The following is a 26,000-nucleotide window of genomic DNA, read 5'->3' on the forward strand; positions in this document are numbered from 1 at the left end:
AATGTAAGAAGCACAAAAGTTCCATGTGAAATGTGAACTGTATTTCTCGGAGGAAAACAAGCAATTTTAGGATGATTGACACCTACAAAACTTTTCTTCCCAAAGGTTTGAAGACTAATATCCCACCTCCATAACCGCTTCACTCCTTTCCGATTTTAGGACGTGCTATGCTATCCCTTCTTAGGAGTGCTTTAACGTTGTTAGGACGGTATAGCACACCATAACGATCTGGCCCTCCCGTCAGCTCACCTTCTTTCCCAGCACACAGATCCCGATTGGGGGTCCTGCCCGGCAGCCATATATTTCATTCCAAGTGTATTTTGATATTGATTTTGAATATTGGGATGACCGAGCTGCTTTAACACCGAAGTTGGTGCTTTTGCTTTATAGCACCTTTGCCTTTCTCTCAGTATGACGTTTTCAGCCTATCGGGATTTGACAGCTAAAGTTTCCTCATACTGCAAGAAGGTTGTTAATGTTATGGAGGCAGGAGTGTTCCTTTTAAATTTAGGAATACAAACACCTTCATCCTTGAACTGGACAACTTCTTCATAGCCCCATGTTAATTATTGTTCTAAGCTCTGTCCTTTGCACCGGGCATTCAGCATAAAGAAAGATCTTGCTCATTTCAATGTTTGCTCCTTCTTTGCAGAGCAAAGAGACATTGTATGTATTCTGGTGAGTAGAATCATCCCCTTCAGATTTTTGGTAGTAAACACTGTCTTTTCAGAGAAATTGCAGTGTTTACATTACATCCTAGGAATACCCCCACTGGCCACTCCTCAGATGGTTACTAGAGTTGCTTCCTGGGGCAGACGCTGAACTTTCCTCATAAGGCTGCATTGATTCAATGGATATCTATGAGTAGATGCTGATTGGCCAGGACTGTTTGAATTGTGCTGGCTCTGCCCCTGATCTGCCTCCTTGACAGTCTCAGCCAATCCTATGGGAAAGCATTGTGAATCACTTCTTATGAAAAAAAGATAGGGTCGCACTCAGCCACAATATACCAATCCAGGGTGCTACTGAGCATGGGTCAGCAAAAAAACACATGAAATATACATGAAAAGAAAAAAATCTCAGGCACTCACTGTGATTGTATCCAGGCAGATTTATTTGCAACGTTTCGACCTGTGAAGGTCTTTATCAAGCTTGATAAAGAGAATCACTTGTCATGTCAGGGGCAGAGGCAGCAGTGGCAGACTTGCATACAAGTAAGATATTACTATATTTATGGGGGCTAGATGGTGGTTTTAACACTATAGGGTCAGTATTAGATGTTTGTGTCGCTAACACTATAGTGTTTCTTTAATACTAGTTTCATAGGTGATTTTTCAATACTTTAGCCAGTGATGTAAAGTCAAAAGAAATTACCATTCTCATTCACCATCCCTGCATAACTGCATAAAAGCATTGCACTGTTGCTTGTCATCCATTGTAATTTTCAAATATGGAGTTATTCAGATTTGAATTTGACATATGGATTCTACACAGCACTACAAAAAGTGAACAGCTCAAATCCTTTGCTATATATCTAGCTTAAATATGTTGTCTGAAACAAAGTAATGCTAATTGATGTTGGTGAAGAGAGCTGCGCAGTCACAAATCAAAATTTAGTATCTCGGCAAGAATATTTTAAAATCAAACCATTTACACATTGCTTTTATTTGGAATTATTTTAACCAGCAATCTTATGTCTTACTACAGATGTGATTTTTAAGAACAGGTTTTGCAGCTTACTTATACTGAAGGCAATATGAAGTTGTATGGAGTGGCATGCCCCTGTAGCCAAATAGAAAGTATGATCTGTATGCGAGTGTAAAAATAGGTCCGCTGAGTTGCAGTGGGATTTATTGGCTCACAAAACTCTTGTTTGTTCATTAAGCATGTTGACGATTTTATGCCAGAAATCAAGTTTTCACTTAGGTCATTGCCTGTAAGATCCGTCTTTAAGAACCGCAGTCAATGGCTCCCACTGGGAATACCAATTAAACATGGACAGGGCAATAAAATACAGGCTTATGTAATTTAACCTGCGCATTGCACTTACAAAGGAACACTCCATTGTTACAAACAAAAGCCTATGAGCAGTTTGACACAAAATAGGCTGTCAACCAGATGCCCGACCTAGTCCCTCGCTTGCCGTATTGTTAATGCAGAAATATAATTTTCAAATTAACATGAATTTTTCTTTTACAGATATTAATGACATTGATTGACTGAGAGCACCAACACACACTTGGCCAGCCTATGCTCTCCATGTCAACAAAATTAGCATTGCAAATTCAAATGTGTAAGTTCCGCTCTGGTGTATGTGGAGCCATGGGTTTTGCCACAGGTGTCTGTGGAATACTTATTTGTGTCAAACAGCCCTAACTATTTGGTACTGAACAGGGGAAAGCACTAGTTGTGTGCTAGCACTATAACCACTGTACTTACTGAAGTGGTTATGGTGCTTAGCCCTTTATGACTTAAATTATTAAGCCAGGTTTAAATCTTACCTGTGTGAACTGTGTAAACATAATTTTTCTTCTGATTTGTGGTTTGCCAGTGCGGGGTGGATTTGTGTGCAGCATAAGGATGTGTGCCAGTGGAAAATATTTGTTTGGCATGCCAAGGTGTGTTAGTATGTGTTTTGTGTGACAGCATGGTTTTCACTAAACTGCTTAGTTTTTCCATCACTGCTGTTTTGGCTTATATTTCATTATTCATGTGAATTGATACTAATGGTAGAACATAGTCTGTATTAAAGGACCACTATAGTGCCAGGAAAACATACTAGTTTTCCTGGCTCTATAGGGTCATTGGGTCCTCTGCACCCTCTGGGCCCCCCTCCCGCCGGGATCTAGGGTGAGGAAGGGGTTAATCCCATACCTTTTTTCGAGCGTCGGGCTCCCTCGGCTCTGGGGACTCTCCTCCTCCTTTCCCCATCAGCGGCTGAATGCGCATGCGCGGCATGAGCCGTCTGCACATTCAGCTAGTCCATAGGAAAGCATTTTCAATGCTTTCCTATGGATGTTGGTGTCTTCTCACTGTGTAAATCACAGTGAGAAGCGCCTCTAGCAGCTGTCAATGAGACAGCCGCTAGAGGCTGGATTAACCCATTTGTAAACATAGCAGTTTCTCTGAAACTGCTATGTTTACAGAAGAAAGGGTTAATCCTAGATGGACCTGGCACCCAGACCACTTCATTAAGCTGAAGTGGTCTGGGTGCCTATAGTGGTCCTTTAACTCTGTATCTGGTACCATACTCTGTTCACTGAGCTGTGCGGAGTAACGAGACAGGAACAAGAAAGCACATCAATGCTCCTGCTGCAAAAATGAAATGCCCTGCCCGGCACTCGAATACATAGTAGACGAGGCCTGCTAGGGAAAAAAAAAAGGTTCATAAACGTTACACTCCTAGGGATCGCTAATTGCAAGTAGATATTTTAAGTCCTGATTATAGTTTTGTTTATTTGTTTATCATCACTGAAAAGGTTTTGGTTCAATCCCTTCAGCATTGTAGTTTATCAGTGATTCAGAGCAACTGAATGCTGCTAACCTATACAAATATTTTGGCTACATCCTATGCTTTGTTTTTCCCCACACTCTTTGAGGGAGGGACAGGGCTGCACCCAAAGACTAACGCAGTAACCACTATGTTATCTGTCACGAACGTGTGCTATTGGTCCAGCCGAGACAGTGGAGAGGGTGTGGAAGGGAAAAGGTTAATGACACCAGACCCCTGGTTACCTGTTGCTTGTCCTAGCAACCACTAAATTAACCCCTGCAATCCTTTCTACACTAACACCCTAGTACACACTTTACTGCCACCACCAAGACTTTATATCCGGGCGTCTTAGGTTATCCCCCACACAGTAGAATTATACGATCACAACCTTACTTCACTGATCAGACCTATATAATTAACCCTTTTGGTAACATGTTTACCTGACCTCAGAAGAGTAAACTCATAGAGAACAAAGACACAAGCTGATTATGTAAACATTTAATCTGACAGTGAAATAAATGACATATAGAAACACAGATAACAAATTGCAAAATAGTCCATAAAAAAAAGTGAGAAAACACAAGAAAATCCTTACATATATTTACCCCTATAAAATTATTTTGGGAGATTCAGATGTTACAGGTCTCAAAGTAGTTGCTGACAAAAGAAATCTCCCCTGGATAGTCCAACATTCTCATTATATACCTTTTTTAAAACTAGTTGTTTCTCAGTGGGCAGACTCCAGGGTGGATCAGAGGGGTTTGGCCTGTCTGTTTATTGCCCACTCCATATTTTTTTAAATTATGTTGTCCTTTAAAGACCCCACAGTCAGAACATATGCACAAATACCTTTTACAATGCCCTATGTCCAGCTCTGGTGATGGTTATCTAGAAGTTTTATGGCTTATGCCTGGTGTAAGATCAAAGCCCACAATAAATGTTATCCCAACGTTTACAAAAACAACTCATAACTTATATCAAATGCCAATTCATGCTTTGGCATGACAATATCCTGTGCTAGTTTGATACTTTAAAGGGACACTATAGTCACCAGAACAACTACAGCATATTGCATTTGTTCTGGTGAGTAGAATCGTTACCTTCAGGCCTTTTGCTGTAAACACGGTCTTTTCAGAGAAAATGCAGTGTTTACATTACAGCCTAGTGATAACTTCACTGGCCACTCCTCAGATGGCTGCCAGAGATCCTTCCTGGGTCATGGCTGCCTAAAATACATCCAAACATTCAGTGTCTCCTCCCTCTGCATGCAGACACTGAACGTTCCTCATAGAGATTCATTGATTCAATTCATCTCTATGAGGAGATGCTGATTGGCCAGGGCTGTGTTTGAATCATGATGGCTCTGCCCCTGATCTGCCTCTTTGTCAGTCTCAGCCAATCCTATGGGGAAGCACAGTGATTGGATCAGGCTACCACTTCTGATGATGTCAGCAGACTGCTTGTTTTTCTGAGTCAAACAGCATGCAGAGTTACAGCTTCAGGCTTGAATACAGTAAGATTTTGCTTTATGTTATGGAGGCATGAGGGGCCAAGGGTGTCTAGATGGTGGTGCCGAAGGTTGCCTATCCCTGCTATAGTGATCCTTTAAGTATCTGTCAGGAATAGAGAGAAAGGCCCAACATGCAGAGTGTAACAGTAAATCAGGAATAAAAGGAAAACGGGCCGCAGAGTAGGTGGGCTTTACGTAAGAGAGAAAGAGAAGCAAAGTACAATAGCCTAATCAACGATTATATATTATATACAGGATTATATATCTATAGCCGAGATCAAACCTTAACTTTAAACTGACACACATGCAGACACAGTTCTCATTTAAACACTCAGATAATACACACTGCTACACGTGTGTGTGTGTCTGCGTGCACACACTGAATAAATGTATGTGTGTGTATACATAGCAGTTGTTCTATTTAATGGTTGGTGATTTGTATGCCTGCAGGTGATCATTATATAAAATACCTCCTGATTCTATGTGTAACTAGTAAATAAGTAGAAATAGCAGCAGCTAGTGACAATTCATATGGATTCTTGACAGTGCTAAACACCGTTTTGTGAATAGCATTTGCACATGCAGTGTGCACACACTTTACAAATATTTGTACAGGCATATAATTAAGTAAGGCTTCAGATGCATTGACCCCCACGCCCCCCCCCCAAAATAAAAAAAATTAAAAAATAAGCAACTGTGCAAGGACACATATGGCTATAAAAAGGAGCATATGTTATCGTACCTGCAACTTGTCCATTTTGTATGTTTTTATTCCTGTTCTACAATAATTGTTCTGTTTTATTAATGTCTTGCTTCTTGCAGGTTAAATAACTGAAACCAAATGAATGTTTGTTTGTTCTTCCCTTAATCCAACTGCCACATACACCCATATACTATTTATTTTAATTAATCTAGAACAAACACAAGGATAATGAAATGGCATCGCTGTCCATTACCGCGCTCGGGAACTGGTTACTGATGCAGACAGAAGCTAAGAGCAGATTTAAGGACAAGCAAAGCACACCACACATTTGATAATCAACTGAACCTAACTCTCTCTTCTTCCATAAATGTATCCTTCTCTTCTACTAAGGTTACTATAAAACAGAATGTTTTAGTCTTGGTTAGTCTTTGAGTATGGCGCATTAATACTAGTTTGTTTATTATTATTATTTTTTTATTCTAGTGTAATCTTTAAAGGGACACTATTAATGTAGTGGATCTGGTTAGTATAGCTAGTCCCTGCAAGCTTTTCTATACAAACACTGCTTTTTCAGAGTAAACTTAGTAGGTATACCCCCAATGAAACCATATGTGCCTCTTGGTATTTAGTTTTATTTTTTTCCTTTGTGGGTATATCAGAAAATGGCTTGGGGAATAACTGGATATCTTTTGTCTGCAGCCTTTGCAAGTCCTCCCCGCTTTCCCATAGATATAGGTCTCCATTTGGGTTTCCCATTGTGAAGCCTCTGTGCTGAAGCTGCAAGTTCACAATTTCAGCTTTCCAATGCTTCTCAGTAAGCAGTTATACAGGGAAAGTAGGTGCGCACTAGCACAACACCCTCTTCCTCTAGCTCCACACAAGTGGAAACTTGCATGGCTGGCAGAGAGGTGTTTCTGTCCCTGACTATAAAAGTGCCAATTTCTATTAAAGCTGCCCCGTTATTAAAATGTTACAAATGTGACAGACTCTAGACAGAAGCTGAAGTACTTTGTGTGTGGATTGGCCCAGAATGCACGATCGAGAGCATGTGCTCATATCACAGCCAGGTATTTTGTGCCACAAAGCACTGGGCCTTATGTATTTTATGCAACTTTATGTTGTAAATGAATCATAGATGGGTGCGTAAATCCATAATTAAACAGAAATTATAGGCTGATAAAGTGGATATTGTTTAATGCACTTGAAAAAGTAAAAAAATTACCTTTTCAGATTTTCCTCTATCCCTAAAATCACACCTCATCTCTGCAACTAAGCTGATCCAACCCTCTTTTTTATCCAGCACCATCTTCCTTCTTCATGCTGAGCAGTGTCCAGTCAACAGCCTCTCTTAGAGACACAGTGACCTCCGCCCTCCCCCAACAACCAAAAACCCCACACAAAATAGGGTTGGCGTAACTCTTTTTAATATCTATCTATATATCGTCGTAACAATGATATGCCTCATAGGTAGCATATATTAAACCATCCTGTTTTCTATACACAAATGTATACAACATCATTAGGGAGTCTAATAGAATGGAATATAGAACTGTCTAGGCTACTTGACCTTTTATTAGATGTAAATATGCAGTAAAAAAAAACTCAAGTTATTTATTAAAGCTTTTCACATTTTTTTGTGTTTTTATCTATTATTTTTTTTTTTTTTTACTTGTTTTGACATCAATGTGCAGGAGATGATTACCTCTAATTTTCTATTTTTTTTTCTCATCTTAAACAGTGAAATATTTTAAAAACTACATCATTCTGATTTGGGGGGATTTTTCAGTCTCATCCAACTCATTAGGTTTTTGGGTCAGGAGGATTCCCCCCTCCCCCCCATCCTTCTAGTATTTACAACCATGTTTAAAAACGAAAAGGGGGGAAAAAAAACCTTCACGTCGTTCTTCCAGTTTTAAAATTATCATTGTTAAAATTACTTTAATTTCAGGGAAATTAAATGCTAGCTTAGCATTGTCTCTGTTCAGATACTGCAACTGTCTTTTTATGCTGAATACTGTAAATAGAATGAATTAATGCAGTCCTGGGCCAGAGCCAGCTGTAACTGCAGTATGTTCTCTAAATTCACTCTTCAAATATTTCTGAATTTCAGGGTGCAGAGCTGATTCGAGTTCCTTTCCATTGTCTTCTGGGAACAGTTACCCTATTAAACTCTGGCACTAAGTTTAAAGCTTGAAGCCTGTTGTTGTACGGTTCCAAACTAGTTGGTTAAGAAGGAGTTACTTGTTGCACAGAGCAGGATTTCCATATGAGTGCCTGGGAGAGTTTTGGCATATGAAGCCAGAGGACCTATAAATAGACATTAGCAGCCTCCCAGGCAGGTCTAGTTTCCAAATCTCGCTGACTTCTCCGTACTCAAGCATTATCGCCCTGGTTGGGAGTTGGGTGCTACAGCACAGTTTCTTTATGACTCCTACCTAACTGAAGGCACCATGTATAGGAGCTAAAACCTTTTTGATTGTAAATTTGGTTTCTGGGTATCCATGGAAATTCAACACTGCAAATATGGTTGAAGATACAGGTATGACTCTTTCAGTATTGACCAGAGTACAAACTTTTTAGACTTTCTGTATTTGTTACTTATAACTTAATCCATACAGGTTGTTTGGATAAGCCTTGATGGTGGGTGTTGTGTCAAATGATTTCTGCTTTACTGAGATGTACACAATGTGCTATATAATTTTCTGGAATTTCTTTAATCGAGACTGTGTGTGGTTTTTGTTTTTGTTTGTTTTTTTTATACATTTATTTTGTGTTCTGTCTGGTTCTAGAACAATTAAATGTTACACATGAAAAATGTGTAAAAAAAACAGTAGATTTCCCAAATCTGTGAAGAAACAGTTGTTGGCCTTGCTGATATTGAATAAATAACTGACTTTTTGTTTATATATAATTGTTGTTTTCCAACACGTCGATATTAAGCAGAAAATGTCGACGGCTGCTGTTGAGTCTTTGATCACCACTTCTTCCAATCCTGAGTTTGCAATTTTATTCATGGCTTCTGCCCGTGTACGCAAATATATCCACAGCTCCACTTGCATGCTCATTTAGCTATATCTTAATCCGGGTCAAGTTGATGTGAGCTGAATATTAAAATTAGAAGACGCTCTGATGTTGCTGTGACAGATTACAGATTGACTTCAAAATAGAACTGTGGAAAGGAGGTGGCTGTCTGTGCCGTCTTATTGAGCAGAATGTGAACACAGCCCTATATTTGTATAGCCGTGATCCTTTCTTTATTAAATGATAAATTCCATAGTTGTATATGGATTGAAATACACATTCCTTCTTTCTGCTGCTGGATGTGTTGGGATTTCTACAAGATTAGTCCTTGTTATTTTTCATGGGTGTTAATTATAACTGCCTTAAGGCTGCAGAAGTTGTGGAAGACCTAAACTCCTAAAATAGGCAAAAGTTCTTTTTTGCTTCTAATGATGATGCACTCTTAACCGTCCCACCTTCTTGTATTCTGATCACCGAGATGTATTATCCCGACAAGAGACAGACATTCTGACCAGTTGTTGGGAACATGTCGTGTTTTTTATTTATTTATTTTTTACTTTTTTTTTTTTTTTTCTACAAAAGAATGCCCCTGTAAGAACTTGCAAGGTTAAATGTACTGAGTCGAACAGTAGACGTGTTAAAATAGAACTAAGAAAAGCGTTTAACACTTACAGTGGCAAATTGATGATAAACGTTATAAAGCAAAGTACTCAATTTATGTTTCTTCTGTTGATTTTAAAAGTTTGTGTAGCAAACTGACTTTCACCATATTAAATGAATCGCTAATGACTGTTTTGCAGAATAAGTATGTTTTATATTTATTTGTAATTATACTTTTCTTGAGTGGAATATGGAACCAATGAAATGTGTACCTGTCACTGTACACACACGTGTATTTAGACCAAAAGTACATTTTGTATAGCTAGCAAATGCATAGTTTGGAAGAAACCCCCACTTAAAAATGGTCTCCTGCTCCCACCCATCAATGAACAATTTGGCCACTGTTCAAACCACTGACTGGTTAGAGCAGGAGAACCCTCGTACAGGCAGTTCTCCTGCTCTCTTACACAGCAACTTCAACACCAGCATTATGTCTGCTGAGTTTGCACCTCTAGCCCACATTACTTGCACTGACTAGAGGAGTATATGGATGGTGTGATGTCATTCTGTTAAGCAGATGGCCTGGCAATGGATATCTACGTCATGGAGGACGAATGCTCTGTTTCGAGAAGTGTCCAACCTCTGTCAATCTGTTAAGAGTCCAGGGAATATGTAGGCAGACATTGGGGTTAGGCGATACAAAGGTTTGGCACCATTTAGAGCAGGATGGCTGCACTGTCCAAGTTCAATGTATTTATATTATTTAATGTATCATATCTCTCTGCGATAAATGATTTATCTGCGGTCTGTGAAGGAAGGGGGTGGTTGGTTAAAGTTAACCTGTCATGACTGATTCTCTTTAGAAATTGAAGAATGATTACTAAGATAATCATTATAATTCCTGCTGTAGCTTTGTACTAGAATGTTATTACTTTACCCACCACTGTGACATGTTAAAAGAGCTAAACTGGCTGTCGCTGGAATCCCGACGCACTCTTCATCTTTCCAGCCTTGTATATAGGAGCATTTCTGGGAAGCTCCCACCCTATCTGAGTAGAATGCTCTCCCCAGCTGTTCCCACCTCCTATAACCTCTGATCCAGTACTAGCATGATAGCATACCGCAATACAAAAATAAAGTGACTCGATCCTCATTTTCCTACAAAGCACCGCAATTATGGAATAACCTCAGGGACACAGTCAAATCTTCTTTCAATCTATAATCTTTTACGAGATCTATGGCAATATACCTCAGCACAGAATGCACCTTTCATGGTTGAATATATTTATTACCTGTTATGTATTAAATTTTTATATGTGTGTATATATTATTGTTTGTATATTGAGTTTTTGTAATATTGTATCCTATTGTAACAATGCAATGTTTTTTGGACCCAGGAGATACTTGAAAACAAGAGGAAATTCCAATGTATCCATCCCAATATTTTATAAATAATGCTTTTTATCTAACTTGATCCCTGCTGTAAGAAAAGGAGAATCCCCCCCCCCCCAAAAAAAAATTCTTAAACATTAGTCTAGAAGTTGATGATTGACTGAATGTGTCACATCATCTTAATTAAAACCTCCTAATGTCGAGTTGTCTGTTGCCTGAAAGTGTAGTGACTCGGTGTGTTTAGTCAGTTTGTGTTGATGGGAATGTTGTGCCTGAAATTAGTGTGATGATGATTGGCTAAAAATGTCTAGAGAGATTATCTCTTCTCTGTAGTCCTCGGTAGAAATTCAGTAGTTTGAACAACCATCTGAAATAACTTTAAAAACAAAAATTGGGTGCACCTGGGCCAAATTAAGTGTTGTAGAATATGTTGGTGATCATTAAATGCCAATAATGCTGTGTTGTCTTATTCATCGATATTTATGTCTGTCAAGGCATCCCATAATTGGGGCTATGTGGACTCAATCTGCGGTAATCCATGTAGAGGTTGTATAGACTTAGAGTAATAAACAAGCCATGGTGCCAGTTAAACATTTATAAAAACCCAAGCCTAATAGTTGAAGTGAAGGTCTTTTAATTTTGTTTTGCAGATTAGCATCCAGAATAATCAAGGGATAGTGCAATTATGTAGATGAAATGGGAGAGGGTATAAATAAAGGGTAAAGTCCTTATTTACCTGGATTTTAATGTTTGTTCAAAAGACCAATTCATGAACTCAGATGCCATGTATCCACAACAATTACAATTAGTTTTTCTAACAATATCCTCATCTCTTCTGGTTGATATATGTGTGCTATGTTTATGGTTTATGTTGTGAAAAGGTTTGGTTTTCCTGTTGTCGAGCATTAGGATGCTGTTGTTACAGTGATGAGCTAATCGCAACGTAAAATGTGATATCCTTCTCAATCTAAAGGGTTACTTATTTGGCCCTCAAAAAACCTTTCAGAATGTTAAGTTTCTCACGCATGCCTTTACTCTTCCATTCAGAGTCGACATCACACTATTTTTCCAGATCTTTATGCAAATGCAGGGCCAGATTAGGGCCTACTTGATTCAACACTTGAAATTTTGTTAGCTTACTTTGGTATCACATTTAGATATTTTAGCAGCCTTGCATTTTATATTTCCTTCCACTTATTATTTCCTTTTTTTTTTTTTATTTGTATATACATTAATTTCACCAGCGAGCTTCCAAAACGAAAGCTGTTTAAAGAGTCCATGACAGACAAACCTCTAAGGAGCTGCTAGTCTGAAGGATCACAAAGTGTAATTTTCTTTCATTTTGCAACTGCAAGTAGTAATGAAAGAAGCTACAAATTCACATAAAATACAAGGGGGCTCCATGTAAGCACATAGAAGGTTAAGGGTGTATGCCTTTATTTTAAAACCCCTTTTTGGTCACTGTTAACAATACTTACAAATTTAGTTTTATGTATTTATAAATAGGTTTGCTGCAGGACAGAAAAGCAGTAGGTTATACACTGAGGACTCACATGACCTCTTATTTCCCCTCATTTACTTCCTATTCAATTGAGAACGCAACATAAAAACTATAGTGTGAGCTTACTCATCTGGATGTTTTTTTAAATCTTTAATTTCACATTTTTATTTGATATTCTAAATTATTTTCACACAGACACAAAACATGGCGGCAAAAATGGCAAGAAAGAAGGAGTGTCCGGCAGCTCTTTCTTCACGTGGTTCATGGTAATTGCACTCTTGGGAGTATGGACATCGGTAGCTGTGGTTTGGTTTGACCTTGTCGATTATGAAGAAGTTCTTGGTAAGGATAACAAGTGGATTCAATTCAATGTAGATGCTTACAGATCTGTGTGCCTATTATACATTTTAAGTCACTTCATTGTACAATAGCAGTGTCTGGATCAGAGCTGAGCAATAGGCTGTCTTTCAGCTACTGCTTCAGAACAAAATTAGCAGGAGAATATATGGCTACAACAAGGCAATGTGTACCATGTGAAATTAAATTCTAGGTCAGTACAGTAAGAGAGACCATTGTGTGTTTTCTGAAACTCGGCAGAAAGGAGATTTAATATTAAGCAAACAATATTTTATTATTTTTAGAGTTAAAACATTAGTTTACATAAGTAGTTAAAATTTAAGAGCCAGACAGTCTGCTACCGCTTCACATCTTTTTATTTATTGATTGTGAAAAGTCCAGGTGATGTATTTCTGTAGATGGCCAATGCAGCAGTTGTTCTACTTGTTGAGGCTTCATCTTAAATTAATAAATTACTTGGCTTTCCTCTTCTGTTGCGTCATTGTTGCCGGAGTCGGCCCACCTCTGCTGGCTGAGATAATGAATCCAACATTGGGAGGCTATTGTCCATGCACTGCAATTGCCATGCAGTGATCAATCTGCATCTCCTCATAGAGTTGTATTGAATCAAGGCATCTCTGATAAGGGGTTTAGCCCTGCCCTTTTATTTATTTACTTTTTTGTTCAATACCCAACCCCTGAGAGATTAGCTGCATTCACCATCATCCATGCAGTGCGTGATGATGCTGAATTTGAAAACCTTAAAACATTTACTTTTTTAAAAGAGGGAGAGCCTCTGGTAGTTGTATGTCAGTCACTAAGGTTTTGGGGTTTGGCCTAATGTAAATATACAGTTTATCAGAAATGGCCTTGTAAGAGAAAAGGGACCGCATCTATGAATCTAAACCACTGCATTAAAGGACCACTCTAGGCACCCAGACCACTTCAGCTTAATGAAGTGGTCTGGGTGCCAGGTCCCTCTAGGATTAACCCTTTTTTTTAATAAACATAGCAGTTTCAGAGAAACTGCTATGTTTATACTGAGGGTTAATCCAGCCTCCAAAACCTCTAGTGGCTGTCTCATTGACAGCCGCTAGAGGTGCTTGCGTGCTTCTCACTGTGAAAATCACAGTGAGAGCACGCAAGCGTCCATAGGAAAGCATTGTACATGCTTTCCTATGCGACCGGCTGAATGCGAGCGCGGCTCCTGCCGCGCATGCGCATTCAGCCGATGACGTCGCAAGGAAGAAGGAGAGGAGGAGGAAAGCTCCCCGCCCGGCACTGGAGAAAGAGGTAAGTTTAACCCCTTCCTCCCCCCAGAGCCCGGCGGGAGTGGGTCCCTGAGGGTGGGGGCACCCTCAGGGCACTCTAGAGTGGTCCTTTAAGATGTAGTAGTTTTGGTGCCACAATGACCCACTAACTATTTTACTCAGACCTACTTAATGCCAAAGAATCCAAAATGTTAGCTCACCATATTTGTATCTTGAGAACCACACTTGGCAGGATTGATTATAATTTCTTGACCAAATTAAGAGTTAAAAAATATAAAGCACTCCTGTGTTACCACCCAATTAATTCATGGATTCTGAAAAAAAAAAAGTATAAATCTTTTCTAAAACAAAAAAGAGAGATCAATATGTTCGAAACGCCAATAATCACACAAGGGTGACAATGTGTGTGTTCCAGTTCCTCCATATTTCTAAGTATTAGTTTGCTGGTAACCAGTCCACCATATCAGTGCGTGTGTGCCAATACAGCAAAATTGATAAACATCACATTGTTTAACGATAAACTAGTTTTCTTCTATCTAATTTTAACTCCTTTATTTCCTTGCATTAAAATTCATTTTATTTTATTTTTTTTATCACACATGCAGCCAAAGCAAAGGATTTTCGTTATAACTTGTCAGAGGTACTTCAAGGTAGGATTCGAGAGTAAAATTGCAAAATATTCTTATCTTCCTATTTTCAAGAGGGCTTTTTATTCATTTTCCTGCTTACTCTTTCCTAAAATGTTTTGTTTATAAATAGTTAATGTTTCCCTTTACATTCCATATCTAACAAATGTTAACATTTCAAACCTGTTTCTTCCTAATGTGATTTATTTATTTATTTCCTTCCTTCTTCTTCCTTAAAGGGACTCTTCGGGCTCCATTACATCTTTAATGCATTTTATAGTTTTCAGCCTCATTAATATGCTATATTTAAAAAATATATACCGTATATACTCGAGTATAAGCCGACCCGAATATAAGCCGAGGCCCCTAATTTTATCCCAAAAAACTGGGAAAACTTATTGACTCGAGTATAAGACTAGGGTGGGAAATGCAGCAGCTACTGGTAAATTTCTAAATAAAATTAGATCCTAAAAAAAATTTATTAATTGAATATTTATTTACAGTGTGTGTATAATGAATGCAGTGTGTGCGTATGTGTGTGTGTATGAGTGCAGTGTGTGTGTGCATGAATGCAGTGTGTGTGTGCATGAATGCAGTGTGTGTGTGCATGCATGAATGCAGTGTGTGAATGCAGTGTGTGCAGGGCCGGTGCAAGGATATTTGCCGCCGTAGGCAAAACAAATTTTGCCGCCCCCTCCCCCCCCCATATGTCCTGACTTCCCCTCCTCCTCCCTCAGTGGTCCTTACCTCCCCACCCCCGTGTTCCTTCACTCCCCCCCCCCCAGTGGTCCTGACTCACCCCTCCCCCAGTGGTCCTTACCCTCCCCTCCCCTAGTGGTCCTTACTTCCCCCTCCCCTCCCATAGTGGTCCTTATCCCACCCCCTCCCTCCCATAGTGGTCCTTATCCCCCTTCTCCCTCCCATAGTGTTCCTTATCCCCCCCCATCCCTCCCATAGTGGTCCATATACCCCCCCCTCCCTCCCATAATGGTCCTTATACCCCCCTCCCTCCCATAGTGGTCCTTATCCCACCCCCTCCCATAGTGGTCCTTATCCCACCCCCTCCCATAGTGGTCCTTATACCCCCCCTCCCTCCCATAGTGGTCCTTATACCCCCCTCCCTCCCATAGTGGTCCTTATACCCCCCCTCCCTCCCATAGTGGTCCTTATCCCCCCCTCCCTCCCATAGTGGTCCTTATCCCCCCCTCCCTCCCATAGTGGTCCTTATACCCCCCCTCCCTCCCATAGTGGTCCTTATCCCCCCCTCCCTCCCATAGTGGTCCTTATCCCCCCCTCCCTCCCATAGTGGTCCTTATACCCCCCTCCCTCCCATAGTGGTCCTTATACCCCCCCTCCCTCCCATAGTGGTCCTTATACCCCCCTCCACCCCATAGTGGTCCTTATACCCCCCCTCCCTCCCACAGTGGTCCTTATCCCCCCCCTCCCTCCCATAGTGGTCCTTACCCTCCCTCCCATAGTGGTCCTTATACCCCCCCTCCCTCCCATAGCGGTCCTTATACCCCCCTCCCTCCCATAGTGGTCCTTAACCCACCCCCTCCCTCCCATAGTGGTCCTTATACCCCCCCCCCTCCCATAGTGGTCCTTATACCCCTTTTTTTTTTTATTATTATTTTTTTTTTTCTTTTTTTTTCGTCCCCCCTCCCTGCTTGATATATGGCAGGGAGGGGGGCTCTCCTTCCCTGGTGGTCCAGTGGCAGTTCAGTGGGGGGAGAGGGGGGCTGGCAGAGCTGTACTTACCTGTTCTGCAGCTCCTGTCAGCTCTCTCCTCCTCTGCGCCGTCCGTGCATCTCCTTCTGTCAGCTCACAGTGTAAGTGGCTCTCGCGAGACTTACACTGGGAGCTGACCGAGGTGCTGAACGGACGGCGCGGAGGAGGAGAGAGCTGACAGGAGCTGCAGGAGAGGTAAGTACAGCTCTGCCAGCCCCCCTCTCCCCCAGTCTGTATTATGGCAATGCAAATTGCCATAATACAGACTCTGACTCGAGTATAAGCCGAGTTGGGGTTTTTCAGCCCAAAAAATGGGCTGAAAAACTCGGCTTATACTCGAGTATATACGGTATATATTTTTTCACACACAAAATGTGTTATATGTTCTGCACAATGCCTCACCATAAGCCTTCATCCTTAGGTAGAACCCCTCACTCCGTAATAGGACTTCTTTATCAAATGTACGTATACAGCTCAGCCCCTGACTGTGGTGAGTGAGCAGTTTTTAACTTCCAACTCGGCTGCAGACAGTCAGATAAACTAAATGGTCCTTATGGTCTATCTGATCTTACTATATATCTTACTAGGTGTCCTCTGCTTCCAATAATGTAGGTTGACTTTAATTTAGATCACTCAGTGCTGGCAATGGCTGAGCTGTAAATATGCTTACCAACTAAGGAAAGAACTAATACGGAGTTGGATTCATAGTGTTAGATATGCCCAGCATCACTTTATGTAAAAAGACTATCATTACCTGTGAAGTCCTGTTTAAGGCATCAGCTTGTATTTATAGTAAAATTCTAATTCTAAAAACAGGAAACACACTTGGTTCTAAGGATTTTGTTTTTGTTTTAAATGGCCCTGGGTTAAAAAAAGTCAGTTACATATCAATGACAAGACCATGAAACATGTGGGTGTGGTATCACACAGGGGATTGGTTAAACCAGGAGTGCCCAAAAGGTTGATCACCAGATATTTTCAAACGGCAACTCCCATGATGCTTTGCGTGCCTTTAGAATGACAAAGCATCATGGTAGCTGTAGTTTGAAAACCCTATTTGGGCATCCCTGCATTAAAGGGAGAGCTTTTAATCTAAATAATGATTTGAATTTTGAGGCCCATTTGCCACTATGAAGATTATGGAACTGGTCCCCAGAAAACTATTTTCTTTGCAATTTTTGACATTAGGCTGATTAGAAAAATACATATTTATTGTCTATTTATTTTTATTTTTCCTTTTTTTTTTTTTTTCTCGTCTAGGAAAACTTGGCGTTTATGATGCAGACGGTGATGGAGATTTCGACGTGGATGATGCCAAGATTTTGCTAGGCGAGTACACAATTTTTATTTATTTAAATATTTACTTTGGTCAAATTCTGTTGCATGATGTGATTTTTGTAGCTTGTGTATTTTGGTAAAAATTCTGAATTTGTTTGCTCACATCATCAAGCGGAATGTTGTCATGTCCATTTATGAGAATTTGTGTAAGAGTCTACCTTGCCATGCCGTAAAGCTTGTTCTTCCGATATTTATTTAAAATGAAACCATGTTCAACATGCATGGATATATTTATGTGCATTTCACCATGCATGCTTATCCTTGACCTTTGCATCTATACATTTATTTTTTTCCTTCCTCATTCTCCACATATTTCTTGTTTGATTGGGAATTTTAGTAGACGGTTAGGTTTATTAATTAACAAAACAATGACAGAGGTTTGGACAGCTTTAGTTATAGAGAAACTCTGCTCACTGTTTTCCAGTACAGCTAGACCATACATGCATGAAATTCTGGGTATTCTAGAAAAATAGTGAGCGAAATATTGACATTTTAATACATGTTGTAAATTGCATGTGTTTTTTTTTTTCTTTTTTTTTTACTCTAATTTTCAATTGTGAAACCATTTAAACCCATTCATTGAATTATTCAGTGTTATGTTTTCTGTTTTTTTTTTTTTGATTTTTTTTTTTTGTTGTGCATAGAAGGTTACAGCATTGCTTGCATAGCCACAGCAGCTCTGACAAGCACACTATTCGTAAAGTCGTGAACATATTAGTGGCATACGGTTAACTTGCACATTTTTTTTTTAGTAGATGAGTCTCATAGCGCTTATTAATTGCTAGGTGTTGCATAATATCAAGTTGTGAGTATATGGTTACATGCAGATAATTTGCTTAGATTAGTTAGGTACATGCTTAGATATGAACGTTACAACATCACCCCTTACGCCCCTTAGCTACACATAGATGCATTAGGTAAGGCATGAGAGATATTACATGAGAGATACAACAGAGATACAACATCAACCCCTTGCTTCTTATAGCTAGACATGGAAGCATTTGGCACATTAAGACAGGGAATATTTGCCATATTTACGCTAATGGGAGTAAGGGCTATTTAGGTCATGCTTAAAAAGTCCCTTTGTGTCTGGAGAGTCCTGCCGTGGAGTTAGCTTATTCCCATCGTTGTCTGGTGGGCTGCTCGTGTTATGACGGCTGTGGGCTGGTTAGCCGGTACTGCATGGGAGCTGTGCGCCTTCCGATTCTCTGGACCTGGGTCTCGGAGTGTCCATAAGGAGATGTAGTGCAGAGTGGGGACTGATGTGCTCTGTGGGGTGCTCAGGGTCTTGCAGTCAGCCTCTGAGGGTGCTGTCTCTTCAAAAGGTAGGCGGCATGCTAGGATGCTGGAGTGCCTGCCGGTGTGAGATTACGGCCTGGACCTGTGTCTATTATGAGCTGAATTTATGAGTGAACAGCTTAAGAGGGCACTGAACAGGGCTCCTTACCGCTGGGCCTCCGCCATCTGGGTGTCTTGGCTAGAGTGCAGGTTTCGCCGGTTGTGCCTGTCATGCCCCCTGTTTCTCCGGTTTGTGTTCGGTGCGGCGGCCATTTTGTTGCTCCCCATGCGGTCTCAGTTTGGGCTTCCTGCCGATCGATTGTAGATGTCGGGTCTCGGGGGTGTGTAGACCGGGATCACCCCCCCCCGGTCCATAGGGGGGGGGTACGGGGCCGGTGTCCCCGTGGGTCTGACTCCGAGTGCTGGACGGTGTGCTGCAGGGCGGCGGCCGTCCGCCCCACTCGCCTCCGAGGTAGGCCGCAATGGAGTCATGTCGGCTTTCTCTTCCAGGGGACTGAAGCCTATCAGGCCAGCCTCACCCTGGTTCCAGGATACTCCGCCCGGAGGGGGCTGCCGTTGCCGGTCTGTTTTGAGACAAAATTCGTAAGGTTTGTGTGTATTTCCATCTTAAGTTGCCGGAGCTGGTCTTACGTGCGACCAGCCAGCTCGGCGGTCCGGCCCCGCCCCCTCATGTTTTCTGTTTTAAAACCATTTGTGCATGATTGGGGTAACTGACATTTCATTCTCCAATTATACTCAAAACACAACTTATATGGATCAGTAATTGTTCTAAGCATGCGGGACAAAACTTATATCTATAGCTATTTTCGTTTTTTATGTATTTCTCCTCAACCTAGTTTATAAGTTTGAGGGAATGTAAAGGCATTGTATTTTTGTCTACTGGTTAGCTCTTCTTGCTTCACATGTCAAATTAATTTGCATTTCCTGTTAGGAAAAATCTAACGCCGGATGTCCTGAGGACGTCTAGCATCAGATGCTGGACCAAAGGTCCGTTTCGATCTAGGAGATCTGGGAGACAGCCACTGGAGGCAGACATTGCAGTTTGACACTGCACCTAGACCACTTCAATGAGCTAAAGTGGTCTGGGTACCTATGGTGCCCGTTTAAGCAACTCCTTTCATTTTAGGAAAGGATTTAGAAAAGAAGAAAAAAAAAAACTTTAAAAGAAATATGTATATACTGTTCTGATGGAATAGACCTTTATTTTTCTCAAAGACTTAAAGCAGCTCAGTAACCATTTGCAGTCTTTCCATATTTTGCAAAAACTCCCAACATTCACTGCTCTGCAGAGTGGCTGGTGGCCGCATGTTTCAGAGTAAGGTGAATTTTACTTACTTGTACCTTGTGTCAGCCGCCATGGTCTTCCTGCTGGTCCTCTTCATCTCCTGGAGATTTATCTAAAAGAATCCTGCGTCAGTGTTGTACTCTTGCACAAACGTAAGAGTACAACTCGTAGGTCTGTGGGAGGCTCAATAGACATAGCCTTTTCCCCTTCAGCCGTCACTAGTGACAGGTGGGGTTAATTTTGAAACTTGTCAGTGGTAGCTCTGGCTTATGCCAAGTATAGAAAATATACTAAGACAAAGTAGTCCCTATTTTGTCTAAATATATATTTATAACTCACTGGAATTTCTCTGAAATTCCAACACAGAGTATTTCATAAAGCATTTAGCCGTTATGACATAGCCGTATTTGCAAAGCAAAATTATGCTGGAAGGTCCGAACTAGAGAGCTGAAAAAATTGGGAAGTATATGTAATTTTGCATATTTAAATCCTGAGGATGGGGAATGTTTTTTGTTAGACCTTTTGTAAACTATTTAATATTTTGACGTAAAGAAATTCCAATAAGAAGAACAATGATATAAAGCCAAAAATACCTTCGTATCGACTGTTTTCTCTGCTTCCTATTCTCATTCCTTCCCTAAACAAGTCTTGATGCAGGTTTCTTTTTCAACAAGTAGTTTTTTTGTTTACTTGCATTTTCTTTTTTTAATAGCCGTGCCTATGGAATTGTTCTCTAATAAACTATTTACTTTCCATGTACTTTAAATTTTTAGTACAATATCTAGATCACTGGTTTCTTTTGGTATGTGAAAAACAGTGACTTTATTTTAGAATACTGTGCTGTGTGAATGTATGCGTGTATTTGTTTGGGGGTTTTTTTTTTCCTCCTCCCTCTTATCGTCTCCTATTGTAGAAATACACAGATTGCATTTTTACCATTTTTTTATGGGTACCTCTTCTTGTTTTCAGCGCCATACTGGCTGCCCCTTTTCTGTGACAGAGATAGTTAACAGTCAAGTTATATGTTGTGGTTTGATAGAAATGCTGACCATCTTTGTTAAGACCCAAAGCGGTAGTCCAAATGTAAAAGGTAGTACTTAATATAGTTTAACCTAGTCCTACTTTTAAAGCCACTTTAGAAATAAACCAGAAATCAGCAATTTTAGTATGTCAGAAAATGTGTAAGAGTTGTTTTATGGCACCACTGTTTTTAGAGATTTAATAGTTTATCCATGAAGTGATGGATTAAATGGATATTGTACATTTAACCTTAATGGAGTATTGACTCTGATGGTGCCTAATGCATTCGTTGTTTTTTTTTTTTTTTTTTTAATTAAACATTTCTGAATCCAAGTATTATAGCAACAAGGATATGATCTCACCTTTTATTTAGCCTTCTTAAACAATGTCATCCAGATTTTGACATGTCTGTTTAGTTTTAACATTCAAGTTGGCAGCTTTGTCAAGCTACTATGTTTACTTTTAGGAGCTCAATTATAGTTAAGTTGAAACATAAACTTAACCGACACAGTATTAAATGTTTATTTCAGTACTTTCTTTATATTGTCTGCTTTAGCATGTCTGTTTTGGTCTATTTCCAATTTCGATTCCCAATTAAAATTACCCCATACATTTTGTGGTGCTTGAAGTCGAAGTATAGAGGATAGTGCATGATGTATCTCATTCCTGGGTCCTATACACTAGGTCAAAATGTCAAGGGCAAGGGTAGGCAACCTTCTGCTCTCCAGATAATGCTCTTACCACTAGAATATGTAGTCCACAACATCTGGAGTGCCGAAGGTTGCCTACCTCTGGCCTAAAGAATCATATCGTTTCCAAATTTGGACTTCTCCAAGTCTAAAGGCACCTGTTTCAACATGCATAGTTTAATTTTAATCCACTGTTTCACTGTAGCTATAATTTTTTAATGACACAATGTTTTTTTTTATTTTGATGACATCACTAGACTTATTAAATGTCTTACTGAAGTCCATGATCCCCCTCCCCTTTCTGCTGTAAACACTCAGTTTTATTTCAGTTGGCTGAATAGTACATGTGGTGTTATCTGTGCAGTACAATTGGCCATTTTAAAGTGATTTCATATATAATTGGTTGTTTCCAGTTTATATTTATTTATTCTAAATACAGAGGCTGGGTCTATTTTTTTAGAATTTTTTTTTTATAGTTACCATTATGTTGGTAATGTGCTATTTTACACATTGTTAGTTACAGTTAGGCTGCTGGTTCCCAAGTTATTTGTGTTTGCAAATCCTTTGCATGCTATCATGTTTGCATAAATACCAGGCCTTTTATTTATTTGCTCGTATGTCAAAGCATCTGTTTGGTGTTTTATTTTTCTACGTTTGTTTTTATTTTTTTGTTCTTTCTGTCACATGCCTTCATTCCATTGATCATCATGCAAAAAAGAAACACAACTCCTTCCCACCAAGCCCTTTCACGGTGTGTCCCATCTTCTGGCCTAACTACTCCTTTTCTTTTTCTCTCTCCCTCTCCTTTCCCCCTTATTCTTGTTTAGGCTTGACCAAAGATGGGAGTAGTGTGAATATTGATTCCCTTGAGGAAGTCTTTAATATTTTAGCAGAGGAAGGCTCTGATTGGTTTTATGGCTTCATCTCATTTCTCTATGATGTAATAACTCCTTTTGAAGTGGTAGAAGAAGACGAGGGGGAATCCACAGAAGATGTTGATGTTGACTCACAGAATGAAGGGGTTAAAGGAAAAAAGACTTGCGTCATTTTGGATTTGCAAAACCAGTAGATTTTTTTTTTTTTTTTATTATTGCTGCTACTATTATTCGGTCATCAGGCGTATTATGCTTTAAGTGGGTTTTGTTTTTGTAAAGTAAAATAAAACCACACTATTTTGGGGTTTCCCAGTACATAATGGACTGTCGGGTGGAAGGAGCCATGTGCTTCTAACCAATACATTTGAAACACTTTCTTGACAGATCCTATGTGCACTAGAACGAATTATATACGTTCAGGTGGAGAGTACTGCAATCCAGGTTTTCATGTAGATACTGTAAAATCTTATGGTGTGTTTTGCGTCATTGTTTTTGTACACTTAGCTTGGCCCATTTACTCCCTCTTTGCCCTGAAACAAGTACAGAAGAACTGGAATAACCTATCCCACTATGTGGTGTTGACTCATGTCACTTGCTGCCATCTTCCCTTCGCCATGTGACTTTGATTCTCCTGAAGGTCTTAAATATCGAGCAAAGGTGGAAAATGGTTTTGACCGAATTCAAGGTTTTATCTTTTTGAGCATATCTATTTGGGTTTGGATAACACTGCTCATGCTTTCTTGTTAAAATAGGTCATTAGGTATGCTCTCTGCCCCTCGAGCAGCAAGTGGTGAATATTTGCATACCTACCTCATTTCTAAATATTTATCTTAACTTGCACTTGATTGATCGAGAAAAATGTAGCGTATGCTGATCAGTCCTAATAATTTGTTTAATCTAATGCTGCTGTATTGGTAGTACTATTTATGGGCATTATGATCTATCCAAAATGTACAAATAAATCTTGGTTTTTTTTTGTTTTCCCATTTTTTTCCCATCTTACCTCGTGGTCATTGTTGATGATTTCTTTATATATCTAAAAAAAAAAAACGATTAAAGTGTTAGTTATACCCTTATTTATGTAATTTATGTCCTAACATGTTTTAATTTATTTATTTTTGAGGTCATATTATTGGTGTGATAAGAATGTAGTTTGGCTTCCAGGTGATCTGATAGGCGACTAGTTTTGTAAAGGACCAAACTAAGCATTTGGAAACCAGCCTTCATTAACCCTTTGTGTCCTGTGGATATTCCTTTTTATATCATGACACTCCTGGCTAGTGATCAGATATAAAGTTGTTAATGTATATAGTAACAATCCTTTGGCTTAAAGATGGTGTAGGGTGGCTTCCTGAGCTATGTTAATGTCGACTACGAACACGAACTAAAGCTGGTAAGTAATGCATCCATTCCAAAAAAGTCTACTCCTAGCAAGCACACAATGTGTAACAAAATAGTAAACCGATCTTTGATGAAACCAAAGTTAAATAGATTTTTGAGGAATGCAATAGTCCAATATGCTTAGAAGAATCTATTTCTCTTAATGAGCACCCAGGTAATCATGGTTTGCATATCTGTCAATTTGCTGTGCATCGTGTGATCATGCATATTATATAAGCTTTCTGGTCTTCAATTAAATCCATTTTAGATATAATTGAGGTTGTGTGTTTGTGAGTGTGTGTGTGTGTGTGTTTGTATGTTTTGAGAGTGCAATTTACGCTTTCTCCTTTGTTTGATGGACTATTGCATTATTACTGGACTGATTTTCATGTGTTGCCCGAGTTAATTGTTGGAATATGTTGACTGCAGAGGTTATGGATCAACTGTGGCTAAATGTGTTGGTGTCATCTTCAAACACTTTGAGTGCTTTAAATGCATTTGGATTAAGTATCCTTAATATCCTTTTAGTGGGAATAACAAGAACACCAATTCCTGATTAATAGCATCAAGTTACCACTATGTACAAATGATTAAAAGCTTTACAATTCTATGTTTGATGACTAGATGGACCTCCTTTTGGTTCTTACTTGCTGTCTTTGTGTAGGTTGTGTTCTATATGGAAAGGTTTTTAAGACAGAAGAATTTCGGCCATATTGAGGTTTGGCTCGGAACCAAATTTAGTTAACTAAGACTATGAAAAAATATATATATATATATATATATGTCCCCCCTCTGCCTATTCTCACTTGATCTGTGAATAAAAGTCAACAATTAGTGACTATCCCCTAGCCATCTATTATTTTTTTTTCTGTATTCAGTCATAAATCAAAACAAATTTGTTTAATGATTTGGTTATATTTTGACTTGAAGTTGAAGAATTCGAAACAATCACCCAATCGGCTCAAATTTTTAAGAAATGTGACTTGTAACAGAATGAATCTCCAAGATTCTCATGGCTAACTTCATTTGTTATTGAGTGTGCCTCTTGTATGTCAACACTCTCCTTTTAATGAACTGACTGGTCTTTCATTAATTTTTATTTTCTTATTTAATTAGATGCATGTTAACGTAATCTTATTATGCTTTGAATTGCTAATATGTGACCTTATACTATTGTACTTATGGGGGGGGGAAACAAACTTGCAGATTTCTTAATACATTCTATCTGTTTACATTCCACCCTTCCCCATATTTGTCTTTTGGAATGTAATTTCTAGTTGTGTTGATGTCAGCCGCTCCCATATAGTGGTTTTCTGCTATTAGGATACCATTAGTGAGTATACATGGTCATTTCTTACATTTAATATGCAGTGTTATCGGAAATGGAACAAAATATTTTATGCAGCAGCATTTGTAATTTTTTTTTTTCTTGTCTCTAATTTGTTTTTTGGGTTTATTTTTATTTTTTTTGCATACAAACTTTTCCTAATTATTTTCCATTTTGTAAACACCAGGGCGATACACAGAAAGTTTCTATAAGAAAGAATCCACGACTACAGGTATATTGCATTGCTTGAAGTGGACAGCATCAAGTCTAGTATCGCATGGCTCTTTTTAACCCAAATGAGAGCATGTTGGTTTCACGCTATAAACAAAGTGTACATAAACCTTTATGCCCTTCTGTTTTTTTTTAAATTTATTTTATATAACAAAAATAGTACCTGGCATGACCGGTACCCTTTAAAAAGGCCAGTGCTATATATGCTTTGGAAATGTTAAAAAGAAAAGAATCTGTTGCCAAGAATTCCATTTTGGGAATAGCTACTAGTATTATCATATTAGTTTTATATTTGAATTTTGTATTATTCACAATATGCCCAGAATAATGTCCACTGGAACTTTTTTTTTAAATCGTGTTTGGCCATGAACAAAT

At 39.3% G+C, this 26,000-nt stretch overlaps 1 protein-coding gene across 1 annotated transcript in view; it reads left to right on the forward strand.

Moving 5' to 3' along the window:
• The window catches only part of ASPH (aspartate beta-hydroxylase), a 158,281-nt gene that overhangs the window by 18,817 nt on the left and 113,464 nt on the right, over positions 1-26,000 (forward strand). Inside the window, exons 2-4 of the mRNA XM_063451368.1 lie at positions 12,416-12,562; positions 14,433-14,477; positions 17,442-17,510. Coding sequence (XP_063307438.1) covers positions 12,416-12,562; positions 14,433-14,477; positions 17,442-17,510 — 261 coding nt within the window. The remainder of the gene's footprint in view (positions 1-12,415; positions 12,563-14,432; positions 14,478-17,441; positions 17,511-26,000) is intronic.

This window comes from Pelobates fuscus, chromosome 4, assembly GCF_036172605.1.
Source record: "Pelobates fuscus isolate aPelFus1 chromosome 4, aPelFus1.pri, whole genome shotgun sequence".
Lineage (NCBI taxonomy): Eukaryota > Metazoa > Chordata > Amphibia > Anura > Pelobatidae > Pelobates > Pelobates fuscus.